General features: G+C 38.0%; 1 protein-coding gene across 6 annotated transcripts in view; it reads right to left on the bottom strand.

The window, feature by feature from the left end:
- mcf2l2 (MCF.2 cell line derived transforming sequence-like 2) overlaps positions 1-21,277 on the bottom strand; it is an 87,879-nt gene that overhangs the window by 8,354 nt on the left and 58,248 nt on the right. For 5 of the 6 annotated variants that reach the window (XM_053512525.1, XM_053512524.1, XM_053512529.1 and 2 more), the window contains exons 22-29: positions 21,003-21,224; positions 17,660-17,752; positions 17,247-17,325; positions 12,828-12,882; positions 12,547-12,644; positions 6,125-6,223; positions 4,889-4,972; positions 769-840 (exon numbers count right to left, since the gene is read on the bottom strand). In XM_053512525.1, the coding sequence (XP_053368500.1) occupies positions 769-840; positions 4,889-4,972; positions 6,125-6,223; positions 12,547-12,644; positions 12,828-12,882; positions 17,247-17,325; positions 17,660-17,752; positions 21,003-21,224 (802 nt within the window). The remainder of the gene's footprint in view (positions 1-768; positions 841-4,888; positions 4,973-6,124; positions 6,224-12,546; positions 12,645-12,827; positions 12,883-17,246; positions 17,326-17,659; positions 17,753-21,002; positions 21,225-21,277) is intronic. The other variant, XM_053512530.1, reaches the window with a different exon arrangement.

Raw genomic sequence — 21,277 nt, forward strand, 5'->3', positions numbered from 1 at the left:
CATGGTCTGGAATCTCAAACAAGCCTAAACTGAGTAAAAATGGTCATGCTAACTAATGATTCTACTGTATTAAACACTCAAACACATTAGCTATACTGTGAACATTTCTAGCCTACCCCAAGTTCATTAGATTATACTGAGTAAGTACTAGCTAGGTTTGTTAGCAGTATGGCTAAGCATTATGCTATAATATTAATATTAATTTTAATGTCATAATGTGTACAATGATATGTATAAATGTGCATAGATAGGCAGTGATTGATTATACTGTGTCAATCACTAGCCAAGTTTGGTAGCAATAGCAACTATAACAAGCCACTATGCTGTGTAAATAATGTACATGGCAAGGTGGCTAATGGCTACACAATAGCCTATACATTTCCTGACAAGTTTGTTAGCAAGATAGCTAGCCATTGTTCTCTGTAAATAGCCAAAATAGATTAAAAAAATGTTTGTTAGCAAATAGAAAGAAAGAATAATAATAAGTAATAATGTATGTGTATATGTATTTCTTCACCAAGGTGCAAACATTACCCACAAAAAATTAAAATATGAATAACTATCACAGAGAGTATACCCAAAACTGATGTACACAAAAACTAAGGCAAAAAAGAAAAAAAATAAAATAAATAAATTCACAACAGCAACCTCTCTGCCCATAAAATCATGCACATTTCACAGCATGTCATACATTCACACTCAAACTAAGGTCATTCCAACGAAGATGTATTACACACATGACATTCCACATGCACAGGCTCGTAATACCTTCATAACCAAATGGAGTGGGGTCACTCTTAATTTGGTGTCTCTTGCTTTTAATGGTCGAAGAAAGAGGACCTGAATGAAGCAATGGAAGTTTATTAAAGCAAATATGCTCCCAATCTTTTCTGACAAGAAAAGAGCATCTAAATAATGAGCACTGAATGGGCTTTGACTCTTTTGAAGGTGTAACGTTTTCTCATAATACACCGCAACGGAGATGGAAGCAAAGTTCAGGTAAGAATATGCTGCTTTCTAAATGTCAGCTTATTAAGATTTGCTGTTTATTACTGATGAGATACTTTTTAAATATCATTTTTCTCACCATGACAAATAGCACACACACCTCTAGGCAACATCAGCACAACGTGCACAATCGACATCTCAGTGACATCATATGCAGCTTGTTTGCTAATGAGGAAAACACCTGCATTATGTCTTTTTAGATCCCAGCTAATGCATGTTGTTAATGTTTAGATTTTCACAGCCTAAAGCTGGTTTTAGACTTTTAAAGGTATTTTAAATATGCCTAATTTTGTTTTCAGATGTAAATGGCAAAGCTCTGATGGAGATTATAATACATTATATAACATGCTTACCTGATTTAGTGCTATTGCAACCAAACACAGTTTCAGAAAATGTTCTTGTAAAATATCAGCATGACCCCTGCGCTAAAACATGCCAACAGGACGAAAGCAGAGATGGGTACAAATGTGGCCGGTCTTATCAAGTCATGGATAAGGTTACACAGGTTGGTTTTGCAATACGGCCGATAGTATGCGGTAGGTGGAAGGTATCAAATTCTTAGTTTCTTAATTTCTCAATTATCAATGGGCCAATATTGGTTAATAAATACCTAATTTTCATGATCCTTTAACAGAATTGAGAAATTCTAATCCTAAACATTGTTTGTTGATATCAAAAATGTTTTGAGGCGTAGCACGGAAATCCTTTCCTATTATATCACATAATCCTCATTTAAATATCCCAACAATAAAATTTCAGTTTTTCCGAGGCCCTTCTCACAAACAAATTTACATTGGTCATGTCTCAGCAACCGAACAAGTTGACAGGATACAGTGATAAACTTGAATCAGTTTATAAAACTCAAATCACACAAAATGCAACTTAATACCTGATTTGATGCTATGAATCAACAATACGGTAGTAGAAATGATGAAAAAAGGACAGACAAATATCATTAATACCTCAAACTCACATTGACAAATGTTTCTGTCCAAGCAAGGCCATTTTACCCACTAGCACAGACTGCACTGATTGATGACATAAGCAGAATGAAAATTTGTGGATCTTCGTTGTATAATCTCAGATGAAGAACACCTCATCACACAGTTGGTTATAGAACTTAGGATCATTTTATCCACTCTGACAAATTGGACTCCTGTAATACATTTGCATTTAAATGTACATTTACAGCACTTGGCAGATGCATTTACCCAAAAAAAACTTACAGAAATGCTTTGGAGTGTCTATCAATAAATGTATTCTGATACTGGTTAAATAGGTCATGGATTTAGAGTACCGTCCATCCAAAAACTCTGTTAGAGAAGTGAATAGTATGAAAAACACAGACACTACAAGATAATAATTTTAGTTAATTCTTTTAGGGAAGAAATATTTTTTTGCCCTAATTTTCTTATAGTAAAATCTCGTTCATCTCCCTGTTTGGGTGTTTTTCCATAAAGGCAATGACTACCAACTAGGGAGAGCAAAGTCTTTCACGTGCGTCCTCGAGACATGACCCTGTCCTCGCAATGCAGACCCGTCTCATCTTTTTAAAGTGCTATTCACACTTGAAGGAAAGTGCTATTTGCCCTATCCGCTTGTGTGAGCTCACAAATGCCCATGATTGGCTAGTATCTCTATGATTGATGTGGCAGTGAAGGTACTCCATCCCATCCCATCCAAACTGCCCGAGAGATCTGTTCTCTCGACTCCCAGGTACGGAAGGCTGTAGCATTACCCAGGAATCCAACTCACCATTTCTGGGTAACAGGGTAAATGCATTTCTTTGTGTCACTCAATAGCACAAGATTTTTTATGCACAGTATAATTGTTAGCACAAGCTTAGACTTATAATTAGCTCTTTATGTCAGTTCTGACCGACTAATCTGATGATGAGAGGCATTCCGCGAGTGCTGAGTAAGTTTAAGTTTAACAATATGTATCACTCTGCATCGCATGTGTTCTAACAATCGTTAAGTACACTATCTGTCAGTTGCCAGCATCGACAGCAGGCTAGTTCCTTCCACAGTACTGTTAAGAGTGGAGAGCAGCTGGATGCCAAAACCTGCATTTAAACCCAGTCATGGAAGCACTTTTAACAAGAAAACACATCTGATGTTATATTATCTTAAACAACACTTTATTTACTTCATAATTGCTCCTAATTAATTCCGACTTACCCCTGAAGACATCTGTGTTGTTTACTTACAGCTAACATAAAAACAAAGCTAAATATAGTTGCAATTAACAATGAGCGGGCCCAAGCACCTGCGACCACACCACCAGGACGCAACATACATCCTGTGAGCTTTTTAAGCATTTTAAGACCTCCAAAAAAACATTGTCACCTGGGCCTCGCACAATCAATGTGCCTTTTAAGCATGCTAAGACCTCTAAAAAAGCTCTAGATCTGATTTCACTGAATATGAAGTCACTCAATCTGATGTCACTCAGGGAGTCATGAGCAAGTTTAAGGCATCGTCATTGCTGGATGTGTCTTTTTGGGCTGATCATCGTTGCTTGCAGCGTTGTGTGTGTGTATTGTAGTGTATGTGTATTAATAATTATGTGTATTAATATTGTAATTAATATTGTAGTGTATATCAATATTAATCGAAACATTATCACCATTAAAACATCAGCATTATGACCTTCATGGTTTATTTTTCTTTTTACCTTTTGGCTACATAGTAACCGGTACAAATTTAAAACTACTTTGTCTTATTTGTAGAATGTATCCTTCATAAAAGTAATGATAACTTTTATTCTACCTGACATATCCAAAAACCCAAATACACAGTTTAAAGTCTGAAGCCTCCTCATTAACACACACTGGCAAGGCTTCCATATGAGCACATATGCTTTTAATCGTCACTGACCTACGCCAGCACTGGCACTTATATGTGCCGCTCAAGTTTTAGGGGTTTTAAATAAACATTTATTATCTGTTGATAATAAATGGTATTTGTAAAATTGTTGTATTAAAGCAATATCACACTCGTAGTTGTGCTGTCATGCTGAATATTAGCATGGCTGTGATATCCTGTGATATGCTTTCATACAATGACGATCTTCTAACGACCATTCTGCTTATGTCATCAATCAGCAAGGTCCCTGAAATAATCAAAATAGTCATACAGTAACTGTAAATACATTCTACCTTTTTGCTGTCTAATTGACTGGAAGCTGTAATTCATCCTCTGTTTCTTTTCAGGCCATGTCTCTATTTTGCTCGGCCTTGACAGAAAGGTGATGAGACGTAAAGAGACAGCAGCTCATTCTTTTTAAAGGCCAAATGTTTTATGTTAACATGCAGTTTTTGTCTGGGACAGCAACATCACAATGCAATGTAAAAACCAGCTTCAGACAAATCACAATTCACTTGCTGACTACAGATAGTGGTGTGTTAACAGCAAAAAAAAAAAAAAAAAAAGCAGATCATGTTGCTTAGTCACAGGAGAGACGTAACATTCGGGGAGATGAATCTGCTTCTCAGTGTGTAGAGATTAAAGAAATCATCATTAGGAGTGGGTGCTGCCTGCAACACTGATATTTTTTTAAGTGACACGGTATACTCGAGGGCGGATGATTAAAAAGGCGACGGCGTGCTGAAATCGCTGAGACGCAAACCTGCACGCGTCATGCTGACGTATGTGTGCAGCGTTCTTTTTCTGAGTGGGTGGAATTCATTCGAACCTTCATATATGTGTATCTATTTAGAACATTTTCTTAACAAATATAAACAAAAGTCTGTTGCATTTCCCTTTAGTGGGCCATCTCATCTCAGAGGAAGCCTGATCTCACAGGTTGAATGAATGTTTTATGAATAAAAGGAAACATGCGCATCTAGGAACACAGGGAAACATGAGCACCTAGGTACCTTTTGTGCGTGTGGTAGTGGAAGCACTGAGGGAGGAGGCTAAAGAGAAGCGCCGAGGGACTTCGGCCTCCTTAGGCGTCGGCTCTGGAGCAAAAAGCAGGTAAGGGTTAGTAATTAGGCGAGAAAAAGGGGAAGAAAGATTTAAGCAATAGAGAAGACAGGCATTCTGTGTACCGAATGATGAAAAGCCATGCACTGTGTCTAAGTATTGATTCTTGTCCTCTACACGACTCAGCTGTAAGGCCAGGTGTTGTTTTTGTCACTAGCAACACATAGGCTTGACTTTATTAATTTTCCCAGCGTTTGTTTTATTAACCCGAATCACTCCAGCGGCCAAACACTTGATACGCCAACTGACAAATGCAAGATGGACGAAGCAGAGGAAAAGAAACAAGAGACAATAATGACAGACCGCGAACACTCCGGCGATACACCGCTTCAAAGGCCCTGCGTGAAAAATCGATAACAGATATGCTAACATGCTGAAATTTATTGGCAGCCTCGAGTTCTCAAGCAGAAGTCATCTCAGGAAGCCAATACATGTAATATTGACACACTGTCCTGAAATGTCACCATGACTAATTCGTATATTGATGGCCTTAATCACAGACATGGATTTTCAAAAATTGAGCAAAGTACATCCTATGCTGCAGTATGCAGTATGAAAAGGTTATTTTATATATCTCTTTTTTTATATATTTGAGTGTACATATCTATATTATAAAAATTACTTTATATCCAATAAAACAATCTTATACAATGTAAAAATGAATCTCCAAGCCAGACCTTTGAGCAGTAATAATTGAAGCAGAACCTTGAATCAAATACCTCTACCTTGAATGGTAATACACGTCTTTTTTTTAAATGTCAACAGCGCGACAGAGGCATACTGAAGCAGTACACTATGACATTTGCTTGAGCGCAGGGAATTTCACCTTTCGTGTTTTCTTTTGTCTCAATTCACCATTTGGCCTATTTTGCTAACATGTGAATTCCTTTGAGAATCTAAAAGTGCGCTAATAATTCAAAAAGCACCCTGGGTTCATGTGGTCTATTTAGTTGGCATTCATACTGTAGGAAAAAAAGGAACGAGTGCACGACAAGATGAATGACAGGGATGGCGATGAGGATGATTTATCATGATATGGACAAAGGGAGACAGTTTGAGGCTGGACTGCACTCTGAAGGACACGCAAGATGCAAGACATGAAAATGGTGAAGACTTTGTTGCATTACCTGATGGCAGGGACCTGCGATTGGAGAGGCCATGTAAGGTGAATCGCTTTCTAGCCAAAGCAGAGGATGGGTCTGAGCTAAGGTTGGACATAGCACCAGCTAAAGGAGGTAAAGCGAAAAAGAAGAGAAGCACACAAGTACGTCAGGGGTTAGTGAAGACGCGACAGAGATAAAGAGGCAGGGAAAGGGCATGAGCATGCACAGTACGAAGAGGTCCAAAATGTCAACATCTAAGAGGTCAATTCAACATTTTAGTGATATCCTGCATGCCTTAAAAGGAAGAGATTTTGCTCTATAGTTCCTTCAGTTACAAGAGCTTAGCTGCAAAACATCCATGTGAAGGTTCTCACCATCTGTTATTATTTCAGTCTGCACAATTTAAAGCACTATTCCTGTATTGTATTGTTCAGGCTAAGCAGTGACCTGAATATATACATATTACAATTCATAACAATAGGGAATTAAAGTTTATTAAAATTACCAGTTTACAATAATTTAACTTGTGTACCTGGTAAAAATAAATAAATTAATTAATTAATTAAAATAAAAAAATTATATATATATATATATATATATATATATATATATAAGTAGCTTATATATACACAGTATATATAAGCTACTTAGATAATAAAACAATATTTTCTCTCTCTTACACATACTGCATATATGTATATAAACAAAAAAAATTTTAACAAACTATCATTCCTGAAAATCCGAGTTTATAATTAATATACTGTGTTATCCATATTATTCTTTGTCCACTTTTAGTCCAGTGTAAATGTATTTGCCTTTAACCACATCCTCTTTCCTCTTTGTGCTGAGGTATAAATATGCATGCAAAATTCTTTTGTCATTCATCACTATGTAAAATCCCAAAGAAACATCAACACAAAAGGGAAATGCAAAAATTAGCCATCAGGGACTGAAAGTCTTTCCACTGTCAATCAGTGTCACATTCACCATAGGCATTTGTGAACTCATGTATGTGGATTTCCTCCCAGTGTGCCTGGGAGGAATGTTCCTACATTGCCTTGTGACATGCCATGACAACAAACACGTTGAGAAAAAAATATCGTCTTGCATCCTAATGTATGCCCTAAATGAGGTCTAACTGATTCCTGTCGTTGTCGTGTGAATTAAGTTCATGTCAGTTGTTTGAAGCACTGCATGACAGGATCGTCTCACAAAATGCAACGACTAAATTTCCAGTGAGAATAGGATAATAGCGTTCCACTCATAATTTCAATGTGGTGGATTAGCTACAGTACAGTATTTAATGTAAGTGTAGAACATCTGGACCCAACACTACAGCTGGATCCTGTAAAACTGCTGGACTTAACAGTACCAAATGTCCATTAACAAAGTACAACTCATCCTGTAACAATTCTGTCAGCTAAATCATCTTATATCACTTCGAAAGTTTCATGTCAGCTGTCTTAAACAGGGCGTTAAGGACACTTAGTTCTGCATACTACTTTTTCCATGTGCCCTTGAAGAGGACTTGCTATGCCTTTCCTACAGAAGCAGTGCCCCAATTGTAATAAAACAGCATAATTGCAGACTCGCAGGTTCTCCAAGAGCATTAACACATCAGCTTACAAGCCAGTCTGGAGTGCCAATCTTGTGATGTCAAAGCGTTTTTTTTTTTCTCTTTTGAAACTAAAGCATTCTTGAAGAACACACAGTCTGACTGCTCCAAAATCACACTGCTCAGAACATTTTGACAGTGAATATTCAAAGTGAAACTTTAAAAACTTTAAAAAGCCAGGCTTGAGGACAAAATAAGTTCTGCCTACAGCTCACAGCTTTAGTCATCACTCTTTCCACAACAATTTTCAAATCAAACAGCCAGATTGTGCCACAGTATGTGGCTTATCACTTGCTAAAGAATAAATCTTTGGGTCTCATTAGTGGAGCGATATTTCTGCTAGAAGACATCTGCTAATATTGCAAATTATTATCAATAAATCATGTTCACAAACAGTAGCTTAGCCCAACAAACACCACGGTCTTTCTTTTTTTTTTCGTGGAACTCTAAATCTAAAAAAGAAACTATATCTACCAAGTGTGACTCAAACAGTCTGAAAATAAGCATGCCTTCGTTAGTTTTTAAGACTCGGTTTTATAACAGTTTTTAGAGACATTCGCGCCGTAGCACGGGGGCTGGTGTGAGGCACGAGGTGCAGATGCCAATCAGCATAAAGGACGAAGCGAATCGTACCGCTCCACTCCCAGAGCTCATTTTCTCCTGCTTTATTAACACAGCTTTGAGCCAGTGGGCCGACGAAGAGGTCTTTTTGTCCTCAGAGGGGTGACGTACCTGTCAGAATCACTTACACACATAGGGTTTACTGCTGCAGCTCATGACAGCTGCATTTACAAAATCGATATATTGTGATAGTAAAAGTCTAGCCATTTTCAGTCGTATTATAATCTGATGAAAGGCTTTATCAATTGTAACAGATTTACCAGAAATTTGACCTTGCAAACCACTCTGGTAGACACTGTGCTTTTTGTTAATAAAAATTTTTTTTTTTTAAAAAGCACAGGGGCTCACGAGTGGCAGGCCAGAACAGTGACCGCATTAGGGTCTAGTGATTATGAGGTTAAATCCTAACCTCAATCACAGCAACAAAAGGCAATGAGTTTGTGTATGTGGAAAAGGGTTTACTACGATGGCTTTCATTCGAATAGATTAGAGGTGGGGGGATTACGATTGTACAAGAACGTAAGGATGCAGTGTAACTATGAAACCAGTCTGGGTTGGAATGAATACCTTACATACTGTAAAGAGATGTGGTTAAGTGTGCTGTTGCAACACCCAAACAAATCACCAGCTACTTTCATTCCATTTAAAAATCGAGAGTACACCAGGGGCTTAGTGCTGTGCCACTTTTATAATGATATAAATGATTTATAAAGACTCCACGAGCTGACATAAATAACAAATTTGGCCTCTAATCCCATGTGTGGAGTGTTTTTTCACATATGAGTCTCTAGTACCTAGCAGTTACAGTATATCCAGTAATTTCTTACCTCCATGATGGTGTATTTTTTAATTAGTGATTGCACAATGCCATGTCACCACAATAGCAAACGATTCACAGATCAAATATTTCAGACTGCTGTACACCACCCAGTCAAAACAAAAAGTCACAAACACTAATACTGCATTGGATACCTTTAGCTTTGATGACAACAGGCATTCTTCACGTCATTGTTTTAACCAGTGTTGGGCGGCGTTACTTTTTAAAGTAACTAATTACATTACAAAATTACTGTCAATAAAAAGTAATCAGTTACATTACAGGATTACCTTCTGACTTTGTAATGCGTTACACCCAACAACAGTTGTTTACATCCATAGTTTTCATTTTTAGCTTGATTTGATAATAAGAAAGCTGAATAAAGTCTCCTCCAGAACATCCAAAAGACTAAGCAATAGTGATCAATTCATGGGTGAAAATGCTCATGCTGCTAAATGGTTGCTTTTTGTAACCCAATTGCATTACTTTTTTGTTTCACACACATGGGAAACATCTTCCGCCATGGTTGTTTAAGAAACGATAAGCTACTTACTGCATCAATTAGCGTTTAAAAATGTTAAGCACAAACATATTAATCACTGAAATAAGTATACAATCAAAGGTATTTGCCCATTTAAATCCAAGTGATGTTTTTTTGTAGTAGTTGTTAGGGAAGTAGTCTACCGATGTGAAGGTCGGATGTCCAGCCACAAAACCAAGCTGTAAAATATCAGACAGAAATTTTAAGCCCTCACAAAAGTCAAGAGACTAAGGTTTTGCAAGGTTTTGGCCTTGCATCTCTGCTAAGATAGGGAATGTGTCTAGGTTCCAAATTTTGAAACCAATTAGGCTTTAAAAATCTTGAGTTGGCATATTTGAAATGTCACAGCCCTGTTGTGCTACTCCGTCCATGTGTTGTATGTGCAGTATTTTGCTTTCAACCAGAGCATTTTTTAAGAAGAAGAAAAATATTGCAAGGATAGTGCTATACTGTCAACCATCGACGGCAAAAATCTAGTAAGAAAAAGATTTATGATCAAGATGGTGGATCATTTAAACACTTGGTGAAGTTGTCACCATTAAAATTTGACAGCTAAAATCATAGCACGTGTACAGTGCGTCAGGAACTCAAATGATTTGGACGACTGTCTGGCATAAGGAAGCAAAAAGATTGTGGTCATGTGGTCGATGTGGATGTGTCAGGCTAAGAAGGAAAGCATGTGAAGCGATGAATCCATCATGCATAGAGCCCACTGTACAAGCCTCTGGAGGCAGTGACCTGAATGTACTGATTGTACTGAATGACCAGGTTTTTGTTTTCCCCTGGTGGCACAGGCATATTTCAGGACTCAAATTGTAAAAGAGTGGTTCTTAGAGCATGAGGAATTATTTTCACACATGAACTGGTCTCTTCAATACTCCATAATCAAAGGTGAACAAATGAAATCTAAGAGTGTACATTTTTAGGCTGGAGATCCATGTGACTTGAAAACTATTCTGAATATCCAAAGACATTTTTTTTTCTTTTAACACCCCTCATAACTAAAATACCCTAGGTAGCTAAGTTTTGGTTTTGCTTTCCTGAGATGATCTTCATGAGAGTTAACTTCATCATGGTGCTCGAAGGGTTTTCAAACTGTTCCAGAAGAGCTAACTTTGTGTCTTAAAATAACAATTGACCGTTGCTGATACTTAATTACATATAGGTTATTTCTTATCTTTAAAATCTCCAGTATTGTTCTAAAATGTAGAAAAAAAAAAATTTATTAGAAGATGTGTCCAAACTTTTGAATGGTACTGTATGAACCTATTTTTGCATAACAGCATGTCCTGTAGTGTTTTATTTCCCTATATCAATGAGAAATACAGTGCCATATTTGTAAAGACCTATTTGTTTTGACCTCTAATGCTAATGCTTAATTGTTATAAGGGATGTCTTATCATGGCTGACCCTGTGCTCTGAACGTGGCTTCATAACAAGCAGCCAAGAAAAGAATTTAACTGTACTATAATGTACAGTACTATAAAGAATTCTTTTACAGTAAGTCCCTGACTCATGAACCTTTGGATTATGAATTTCCGCAGATACAAATGTAACGCAGTTTACTTACAGCTCTCTTTAATATGTAAGTGAATGCATAAAATGTCCAGTATAATATATGTGTGTGCATGTGGGGGTGTGGGAGAAATGAGTCAATCTCACTGATTTCAGTGAATCAGTCCGGGAGCACGATGATAGATAATGGCTGTACTGATGGTAAATAATCCAAATTTTGTAAAAATTCTCATCGAGACAGAGAGTTCACAATCCGAAACAACTCTGAGACAAAATTTAAGCGCACAATAAACACCATCTAGCGGTGTCCTCCCCCTGACCTCTTTCTAGGTTCCCTTTAAATGAGCTGAACCCGCTGCATCACTGGGATTCCCTTCGCGATTTGGATGCGCAGTCTTACAGAAATACAATGCAGAACCAACACACCACACCTGTGTGTGTGTGTGTGTGTGTGTGTTGTAAAAAGCTTTACATTGTATATTTCAGAAATCGTTTATAAGTCAGAGACTTATAGTTGTATTTGACTGTTATTCCTTATTTTCATTAACAACTACTCACAATCCTTCTGTTTGTCTTTTTTTCCACTTAAGTGAAGTTAATAAGAGAAAAAGAGCAGCTTTTCAGGTTACCTAGAAACAAGAAAGCCCTCCATCTAGAAAACTTTTGAGCTTACAGACCACTACGAAATGCTGACGTTGGAGGCTTCTTGCAAAAAAAAAAGCTCACCACATAAACAAATTTTCTTTCCCAAATATATATATATATATATATATATATATATATATATATATATATATATATATATATATAGATCTTTGAATTATCTATTACCATAGAAACAATAACAAATTAGAATGAGCGTATTAATATAAATCTATGATTTGCCTACTGTTAGAGTCATGCTGTTATAGAAAATTAACACCTTCCAACCAAACAGATTTGAATATCCAACAATGCTGTGGTATAATCAGTAATAATTATCCTTATAAATCATTTACGGATATTTTCAGAAGGCAGTAGTGAGAGTAAGTGAGAGAGACAGTTTTGAGGGAGAACTAAGCGTGGTGCCAAATAACATTCAATTATCCTTGAATGAGAGTTTGGACGGCAGCCCTTAGAAATTACAAATAATTTCACAAGTAAAGAACGTGGTCTAAATACTTAACAGTAGGAAAGCAGGTAGTTGCTGTAGAACAGGCTGCTCGTGGCTATACATATCATACTGCTCAACAGTTAAGGAGATTTCCTTTCTTATCCAAATCTCAAACAGCGTCGTTTATTATTATATCCGGAGCCAGGATGCGGGCTCTTTGGATGCTGCTCAAAGCAGCTCTCACCTCGTTTCTGCCTCATGTTGGGGCCACTGTCACTGCGCTTGTAGCCTGTCTCTGGACTCGAGGAGTCTGACTGTCTCAGGGCGACTTTGCGAGTGTTCCTGCCAGAGAAAAGCACAGAGCGAACAAATAAGAGATGGGAACCACACTGTTCTCTTCACTAAATGACTACTCAGCCGGCTTCAAGCAGAAAGCCTGGCAGTGTACCAAGATGGATCATTTATCTGGGTGGGCACTTATACACACATATATAAAGACACACACATAAACACAAAGTACTGTACCTCATGGGAGCATGGTAAACGTTTTCCGTGATTCTTTGATGGAGCTGACTTGCCTCTGCAAAAGTAAGAGAGGTTCAAAGGTTGGATATTCCCACAGCACCATACAGTAAGGTAGAAATCGCTAAGGTTAATGACGGATACACATTGTTTAAGCACGATGCAGTAGAGGAGAGGAGGATACTTTGCAATGTTTAGAACCGACACAGGAGAAAGCAGAAGATTCAAACGTTTGCCGTACACAGACATGCAAGAAGCAAAACAACACCCATAGTTATTTGATAACATGCATACATGAAAATCTCTCTTTTCCATAACCATCATTAAGCAAGAGGGCAATGGTGGAAAATCGATTCAGTTACGTATCGCAATTCTTTTTTTTTATGGCAATTTATGTATTTGCAATCAGATATTTGCACAATAGGTTGTAAAATGTGGCAGGACCAAATTATATGATATGTAACAAAAAAACAAAAAAATATGTATATCATATGAGGATCGACACCTAGGTATTGTGATATTATTGTATCGCCCAGCCGCTGGTGATTCCCGTTTATAATGCCTAGATTTAAATATTAAGAAATGTCTAATTTCCAAAGAGACCGGATTTTTAGTGTTTTCGATGATAGAATATGCCAGAAACAAATATCTAGGACTGTTGAAATCCCCTTTCTATTGTTTATAGAATTATAGCTGGATATAAAGAAAAGAGTAAAACAAACACAATAACGACCTGGTCGACCCGGGAGTACTGTAAGACATCATTGTGCTGTTTGAAGATCCGCCGAGAACCTTTAATTCCATAACTAGGCGAGTTGTACTGTAGCTCTTAAAGCTACTAAAAATGTCAAAAAACTATGAATATTTTTTTAATGCTTCCTCTTACATGTTAGTCCTGTCAAAATTAGTGCTGTCAATTGATTAAAAATTTTAATCGAGTCAATCACACTACAACAGGCCTCGAACGCGGATCCTCAGATCTGAAAATAGGTAGCTCAAGCACAACTTTGGTTTTATCCAAACTTCCATCTAGAAGCTTTTTATAATGAAACTTGCCGTTCAGCTCACCTGATGATGATTATCCTCATTAAATGTGCCGTTATCACAAAAAGACGGTTAACCACGCTGCGACTATAGGAAGTCATTAGGGTCAAACTAGGTCATTAAGTAATGATGAATTTGCTTAACAGAAAAATAGAAATGCATTAAAATCTCTAGATTAATTAACACATTAATATCAAAAATATACCGAATGCTGCTACATACTGTATATTTTGCATACATGCTATATACATAATCCTCATCATAAACTATACGTCTATTTACTTCTTGCACAACATGTGAGGTATCCAGATTCACTGAAAATTTTAAACCTTTTTATTCCTAACGTCACAACATTAGATAGACATGTAGAAATCTCCAGTAAGTCTAATTCTAAAGTAGAAATAAATAATAAACATAATAATAAAACAAATTAAGAATCAGATAGTACACGATAAATTCAACTTAAGGTCATAGTGTTTAAAGTACTTAAAAACTCACAGGACAACAGGAACCACAGGAAAGTTACATTAGACAAGAAGCTGATGTGGCCCTTCACCTCTTTTTAGGTGTACAGTGGAACCTCGGATTGCGAGTTACAGTGGAACCTCGGATTGCGAGTTACAGTGGAACCTCGGATTGCGAGTTACGCAAGAGTGTTCCGCAAGACGAGCAAAGATTTTTAAGAAATATTGCCTTGAAAAATAAACAAGTTTTGATATAAGTACCGAGTATTATGCATCACGCACGCACTTCTTGTTTTGACGCCGAGCATCACGTGATCACAACTGAGCCAATGTATTTCTCCTTCTTGCGCTGCGGAACTGTGGGTAATTGTCTCCCCTGCTGGGTCTTAGTGCGCGTCTCTCACTGGAATAATCAACATCCGTGCACGCATGTACTGTTTACTATAACACTGTGACCACATGTGTGTGCGTAAGCATATTTTATGTTGTGTTTGTATGCGTGTGCATACAGCGCACGTGTACTATTTATTATAACACACGTGTGCGCATGGGTGTAAAGTAAAAGAAAGTCTTATTAGAGAGGTTAAAGAGGTTTCTCTCCCTGGGTCAGCATGCTGTTATGTGTGTGCATGCGCATAATTTGACACCATGCCCCTTCAGACACATCCTCCTCCTCTCACCTTCACACACCTCATCCCCCCTTCTTCCTCGCGCCTTCACACACTCTGCTCTACACAGATACACTGTTTTGTCGCGATTCTTAGGTAGAAGGTAAAGTGAAGGTTAATTTGTTTTTTATTTTTACTTTACAGCAGTGATTCTGTTAGTATGCGCTTACGCAAGAGTTGTTAGCAATGTTCCTTGCTAATTTTCCCAATAAAACAGTCTTTCCGTTAATTCGTATGTGTATGTCTGTGTGTGTGTGAAACTCAAATAAGAAAGGAGGAAGTGTTACTGTGTAAGATGAGAAGAGGGGAGGGGCTGATTCCTTCTCTCCTCTTACTTTAGCTTCACGCACATACAGTACACAAACACACACATACAGCATTCACAGGAAATTTGCTTTGATATATGAGTTTTTTGAAATACGAGCCCACTTCCGGAACGAATTGTGCTCGTAACAGTGGTTTAGTTTTATTGTGACAGGCCTTTACTGTAAAGTGCCTAAAGATACAATTTAGATATTGCTTATGTAACAGCCTCAACAGCAACCTTATTTCCCTGCTCATCTGTTCCAGCCACACAGCATTCAGCATCATCAGTATACTAACAATCGGCCTGATCATCTGTCTTCATCTGCACCTGCAATGCACTGGTTCCTGCCTTAAATTGTTGGCTGTTAGTCCAATCCGCACACAACTTGGTTTATGCCACATACTCTTCCTGGTGCAATTCTCAAATTTACCCTAGTCTTAGGACCAGCACTGCCTCCAGGGTGAGTGGGGACTGAACCTGGGCCTGATCCTGGTTAATGCATGGCGATTGGTAAATGCCTTAAGTAAGATGCTTTTTTCATGCTTGAACAATTATAGGTCACTGTATGGCTTAACAAACAAAAACATTTCTATTAAGAGCCCAATCAAAAAAGTTGTTCAGGGTGCCTGGAAAACTATTTCTCAAGACTACATTAAAAACACAAACAAGTCGCCCCCAAGTGGGGGGTATGCAGCGGTACGTAGCAGTTAAGTGCTCACACTAAATTATAATCAAGTTCAAACCTCGGAAGATGCTGTAGCCTCCTGCAGCCAGGGGCCTAGAGGGGGAATAAATTAGGGAGAAAATCTGGAAAAATCCCGACGCCCCCTCCCCCCACCAAACAAGTCTGGCCGTTTGGATGAAAAATATGAAGAAATAAGTTGTGGTTTAAAAAATTGCCATCAAACTGTGATTGATAAAGGTTTGTTATATCAAAATATCCTGTATAAGAGCCAACTGGGATCCTATCTTCAAATAATAGCCTTGCTTAAGGAATATAAAATGGGGGGGGGGGGGGGGGGGGGGTCATGAAATTAAGGCCTAATAATGGCTTAATAAAGAAAAAAAAGCATAGCTTTCATAACAAATTTGATGTTAAGCGTAATAAAAAGCACATTAAATATTCCTCCTCTTTACCTATGTAGAAAACTCCTCTTTGAGTCAAAGTGTATATTTGTGGGTGAGCAAGTAAATGTAGGCTGCAATTTGTTTTCAATTAGTAACACTTCAGTTTCCTGAATGTTCTTGTTTGCCATCCAAGCTGTGCGCTACAATGACAGCACTTCTGTACTGATAAACAAAGATCTCGTTTCAGAGTAATCTTGCATGCAGGAGCAAGCCAGCACAGAGGCAATTTGATTAATAAAACAAATCCACATTGTGATCACTTCTGCTCAGACAGCTCATTTATTCTATATACTCTACCTCCCTATTCGAATAAGGGCTGCTGCTTAGGTTTGCTGCTGCTCGTGTAAATGTGGACATGCTTCATTCAGAACTGTCATTGTCAGAAAGCAAGTTTTGTATATGAATAAAATTGCATAAAAATATATTATCCAAACACCACATCTGGAATCTGGGCACCAAAAAAAATTGCATGCTTTTGTTTTCATTTTTTGCTATCTTTTTACACTTAGCCTGCAGAAAAGCAATCTAACTCTCAGCGAGTCTGTATACATTTACATACTGGTTAAAGCAAATAAAAAAAAAACGAGATAGTAGATGTAGTCAATGAGTAATCCTGAGGTTGATTCCTAACAAATATATTAGGAAACCACAGAAATAATCAAACTCTGCACCCCATCCTACAACATCCACCCTTGCAATCGCCTCCTCCTCCTCATGCGTGCTGTAAGATGCACCAAACTTTCCAGGGCTGTGACTTTAGTGTTACAATGTGAGGGCGAGTGACCCCTGACCCCTGATGTGAAAAACACACCTTTGCACGCCTCCAGTTGGCCCGTCAGTACTTTCCTGATCTCGGACACCCACGTGTTCTTCACGTCCATGGAGGAGGCCTGAGAGAGAATGCAAATCGACTCACTCAGTGACTCGCTGTATCATCCAGAGAGTCAACAGTGCCCTCCAGTGATCAACCGAGGAAATAAAACAAGAGCTGCAAGAAACTTAAAGACAATGCAGGTGGTGGTTTGGTGCTGTGTGGGTGTGCTGTTTGTGCATGCTTGGCCAGTCTAATTTTGAATTTATTTGAAAGTAAAATCTTGCGTTACAGATACATGACAAACACACACACACACACAGGTTTAGAATTGTTTGAAATAAACACATTCGTACATGACTGAGGGTTTAAATAGCAAAGCGTCTTTTTTAATGTCTTATTCTGCACCTCACCTGAATGATGTAGACTTCCTCTCTCCCATTGTACCAGATTTCGAATTTCTTTGCGTCTCCTTTTACATTCTCTGTGATTCCAACTGCACTCATCTGCCACAGAACACAAAGAAAATTTTAGTTCATTAAGTTTTATTTATTTATTAATTTATTAAAGGTCCCATTGTTTATAACCTGCACATGAACTTATTTCAGCTGAAAAGCAAAGAAACTTCCCGGTATCCAGAGACAAAAATAGCATTTTCTCAACGCAGATAATCATAAATGATTATTGATTGAAAAAACCCACAGAAGTGAAGTATCAAAGGTTTAATTTATGGCAAAAAATAAATAAAGCATTAGTGTAAAATAACCTTCCCAGAAGATGAGCTCAGTGACAGTAACCATGAATTTTTAGATGAAGCCTGTGGGACGCTTCATTAGCTCCAAGGGCTAAAAACTTAACACGATAGTCCTTGGCTTGAGAAGATGCATGGCGTTTCTGTTTTCCTAAAGTGACTAGATATTTCAACCCCAAGTTGAAACTACACAACTTTAAATGACATACAGTAACATACCAACAAGATATTTTTTTTTTTATGGAATTTTCTTCCTGCTTGTCAGCTTTGGTACTTGTTCCCAGACTATAAGGAAGTACTTTTGAATAAATGAATGAGCAGTTCATAAATTAGCTACAGTATCTGGTTTTGTGAAGCAATCATGGCCATAGTGGGGTAAGGTGAACTGACAAGTTATCTTTTTATCAGTTTATATTAATGTTTAATGCCATGGAATGTCAGTGAAACAGGTTTGACCTTGTTATCCCTTAAAACAGCCTGTAAGATTGTCTTGTTACCGTGAAACTGTAATTCTAACCGAACTTAAGACTTCTTTCAGTTTCATTAGACTCCTAACAAAAATGCTAAATCAAAATTTCCAGATTTCTCAGCATCCAACACAAAAGTTCTTGTGCAATTGTTCCTATAGAAAAGATGTTGGATGTACAGTATGCATAGTTTTTTGGCCAATATGACCAACTTGCAGCTGTTTGTAAGAAATCAGTGATACAAGAGCAATTTAAATAGCTCAACACAAACTAATATAACAAGTGGTTTCTCAACACAAAGTCAACACAAAATGCTTCTTTTAAAGGGGACTACGGTATTAAAACTCTATGATATAATCATAAAATATAATAAATATTGATATATGATATAATAACTTTTACATGAAAGTATGTTATCTCATCCCTTAATCTTCAGTACCTAGTTTATCCCCCATTATGACCTTCTGCCAATGTGATGTATAGCCACACACCATACTTTTTGAGGGATCTTAGCCGATTCCTCTTGGGCAGTGGCCTCTAGTTTAGTAAGATTCTTTGGTTTGTCTGCTGCGACTGCTTTTTTCAAAATAATTTTTTGGATTAAAAAGTCAGGCGACTTTTAGAAGCATCCAGGACTTCCTCTGAAATAAATCCTTGGCAGACTTTGGAGTATGCTGGGGATCATTGTCCTGTTGGAAGGTCCAATGACACCGAAGTTTCACAGATGGCATGGCGTTTTCTGTAAGGATACTTGATTGAACACATATTGCCCAATGCACGCTGCAGATTTCCAGTACCAGAGAAAACAAAGCAGCCCCAGAGCAGCACTGAGCCACCGCCATGCTTTATTGTAGGCAGGGCCCCTCTTACTGAATTTGCCTAATTCTTTCTCCTTCAAATAGACTGCTGGTTCATAAGCCCAAAAAGTTCAATGTTTCGTTTTATCACGGCATAGAACAGATTTACCCTTGATATGTTTTGTAGCGTATTGAAGCCAACTTTTCTTGTTTTCTAGGGTCAGTAGCGACCTTCAGGTGACCTTCAGTGTTCAGTATGTACCATTATAATGAAAAGTGAAACTTCAGCTCCTGCTGCAACTACATTTTTCTACACTTGCTTTCTCAGGAATCTTGTAGCGGCAGGTGAGAGTTTCCTCTTTCTGCCACGTCCAGGTAGAGTAGGTAGTTTCTTTCCAGTCACCTGTGCCATCGCCAGTTGTGCGCAAAGCCTGTGTGCCTTTTAAGCATGTTAAGACCCAAAAGTCCCAGTTGCTGATGTCACTCAATGTAGGCCGGCTTTGGGGCGCTGCTTGGGCGTTGTGTAGGATGTGTAGTGTATGTAAAGTGTGTGTGTGTGTGTGTGTGTGTGTGTGTGTGTAGGATATGTAGTGTGTGTGTAGTATGTTTGTTTAGGGTAGTCCTGCATGTGTGTAGTGTGTGTAGTACTGTATGTGAATGTATAGTATATGTGTGATATGTGTGTGTATAGGATGTGTGGTGTGTGTATTTAATAGTGCTGATGTCATAAATGTGTGTTTATGACATCCGCAAATGACTCAAATGACTAAAAATATCTGACCTTGTGTTGAGTTGAGTCTATGACATGCATAGTAATCATTGTTCAGCTGAATGAGATCTAGAAGTGTACCGAGTTCGACATGTATATATAAAAGTGTGAACACCCTGAGACATGCTAAGACTTGCAGGCATCCTAAAGGCAGCAGATTCCAACCTGTGCTTTTGAGCATGTTAAGACCCCCAAAAGGGCCAAGATGAAAAAAAAAAAAACGTAGAAGAACAATTGGCCCCCCTCATTTATGACATCAGCACTATTAAAACCCCATTATCAGAGTGATGACGATGACATCATAGTCATGGTGTCATGGTGCTGATATCATAGTGCTAATACTCTTTCGAAGAACAAGAGGGCCCTCAGGAGTTGATCCCTGTGTCCCCTGTAGTTGACTAATGGCTTTTTTTTCGAGTTTGAAGCAGAAGTTAATGTGCAAACTCCCAGATAACTCTACACTCATTACTCATTAATCTTCTCAAGACAGCTAGCGGCCAGAGCTGCTACAGTACAACTGTCCTTAGCTACAGCACGTTACACTCTTGCTAATGGACTGTTGGGTAAAACATGGTGCACAGCAATACGTTAAAAACAAACGGTGTGTTAACTGTTTTAAAATGTTCGAAAATGTAGTGCATATTACCAGTATGGTTCATAAAGTAGACAAAAATCTATAAATTATAAAGATATCATCCAGCAGAATGCTAACATTATTATTACCAGTGTTGCCTTTATATCTATAGTTTTAAAAGATAAATCTTGTGGTTTGTCTTTATACAGTATGTATTCAGTTACAATCATTTTGTTCATTTAGCAGTATAGATATCAAAGTGTGTCAGTAAGAGCAGATGTACAACACACCTTTTCAACAGCCTATTGTGCAACACTTGTGGGTTCAAGCCACAACCCAAAGGCTGTTTGCAAATGTCACAAATGAAGATGGAAACATAGGAAAACCTGAGGCCGTACCTTCAGCGAGTGCTTGAAACTGTAGGATGGTGATTTCTCTTGGCCATCTGAGTTCTCCTCACGTTTCTTGCAAAACAAAATCATCTTATTGTACAAGAAGAGGTGCCTCTGCATGGGCTTAAATCGCGCCAAGTCCTTTACTTTATTGTGACCTTTCTTATGGTCTGTCCACACGTTGAAAGAGCCTTGCATAAGTAGCTTACCCAGGTCATTCAAATTACCCTACAAAGAAGGGATATCATCAACCATGACATACTACTTCTTGCAATGAGTAC

This window comes from Clarias gariepinus, chromosome 15 (assembly GCF_024256425.1).
Source record: "Clarias gariepinus isolate MV-2021 ecotype Netherlands chromosome 15, CGAR_prim_01v2, whole genome shotgun sequence".
Lineage (NCBI taxonomy): Eukaryota > Metazoa > Chordata > Actinopteri > Siluriformes > Clariidae > Clarias > Clarias gariepinus.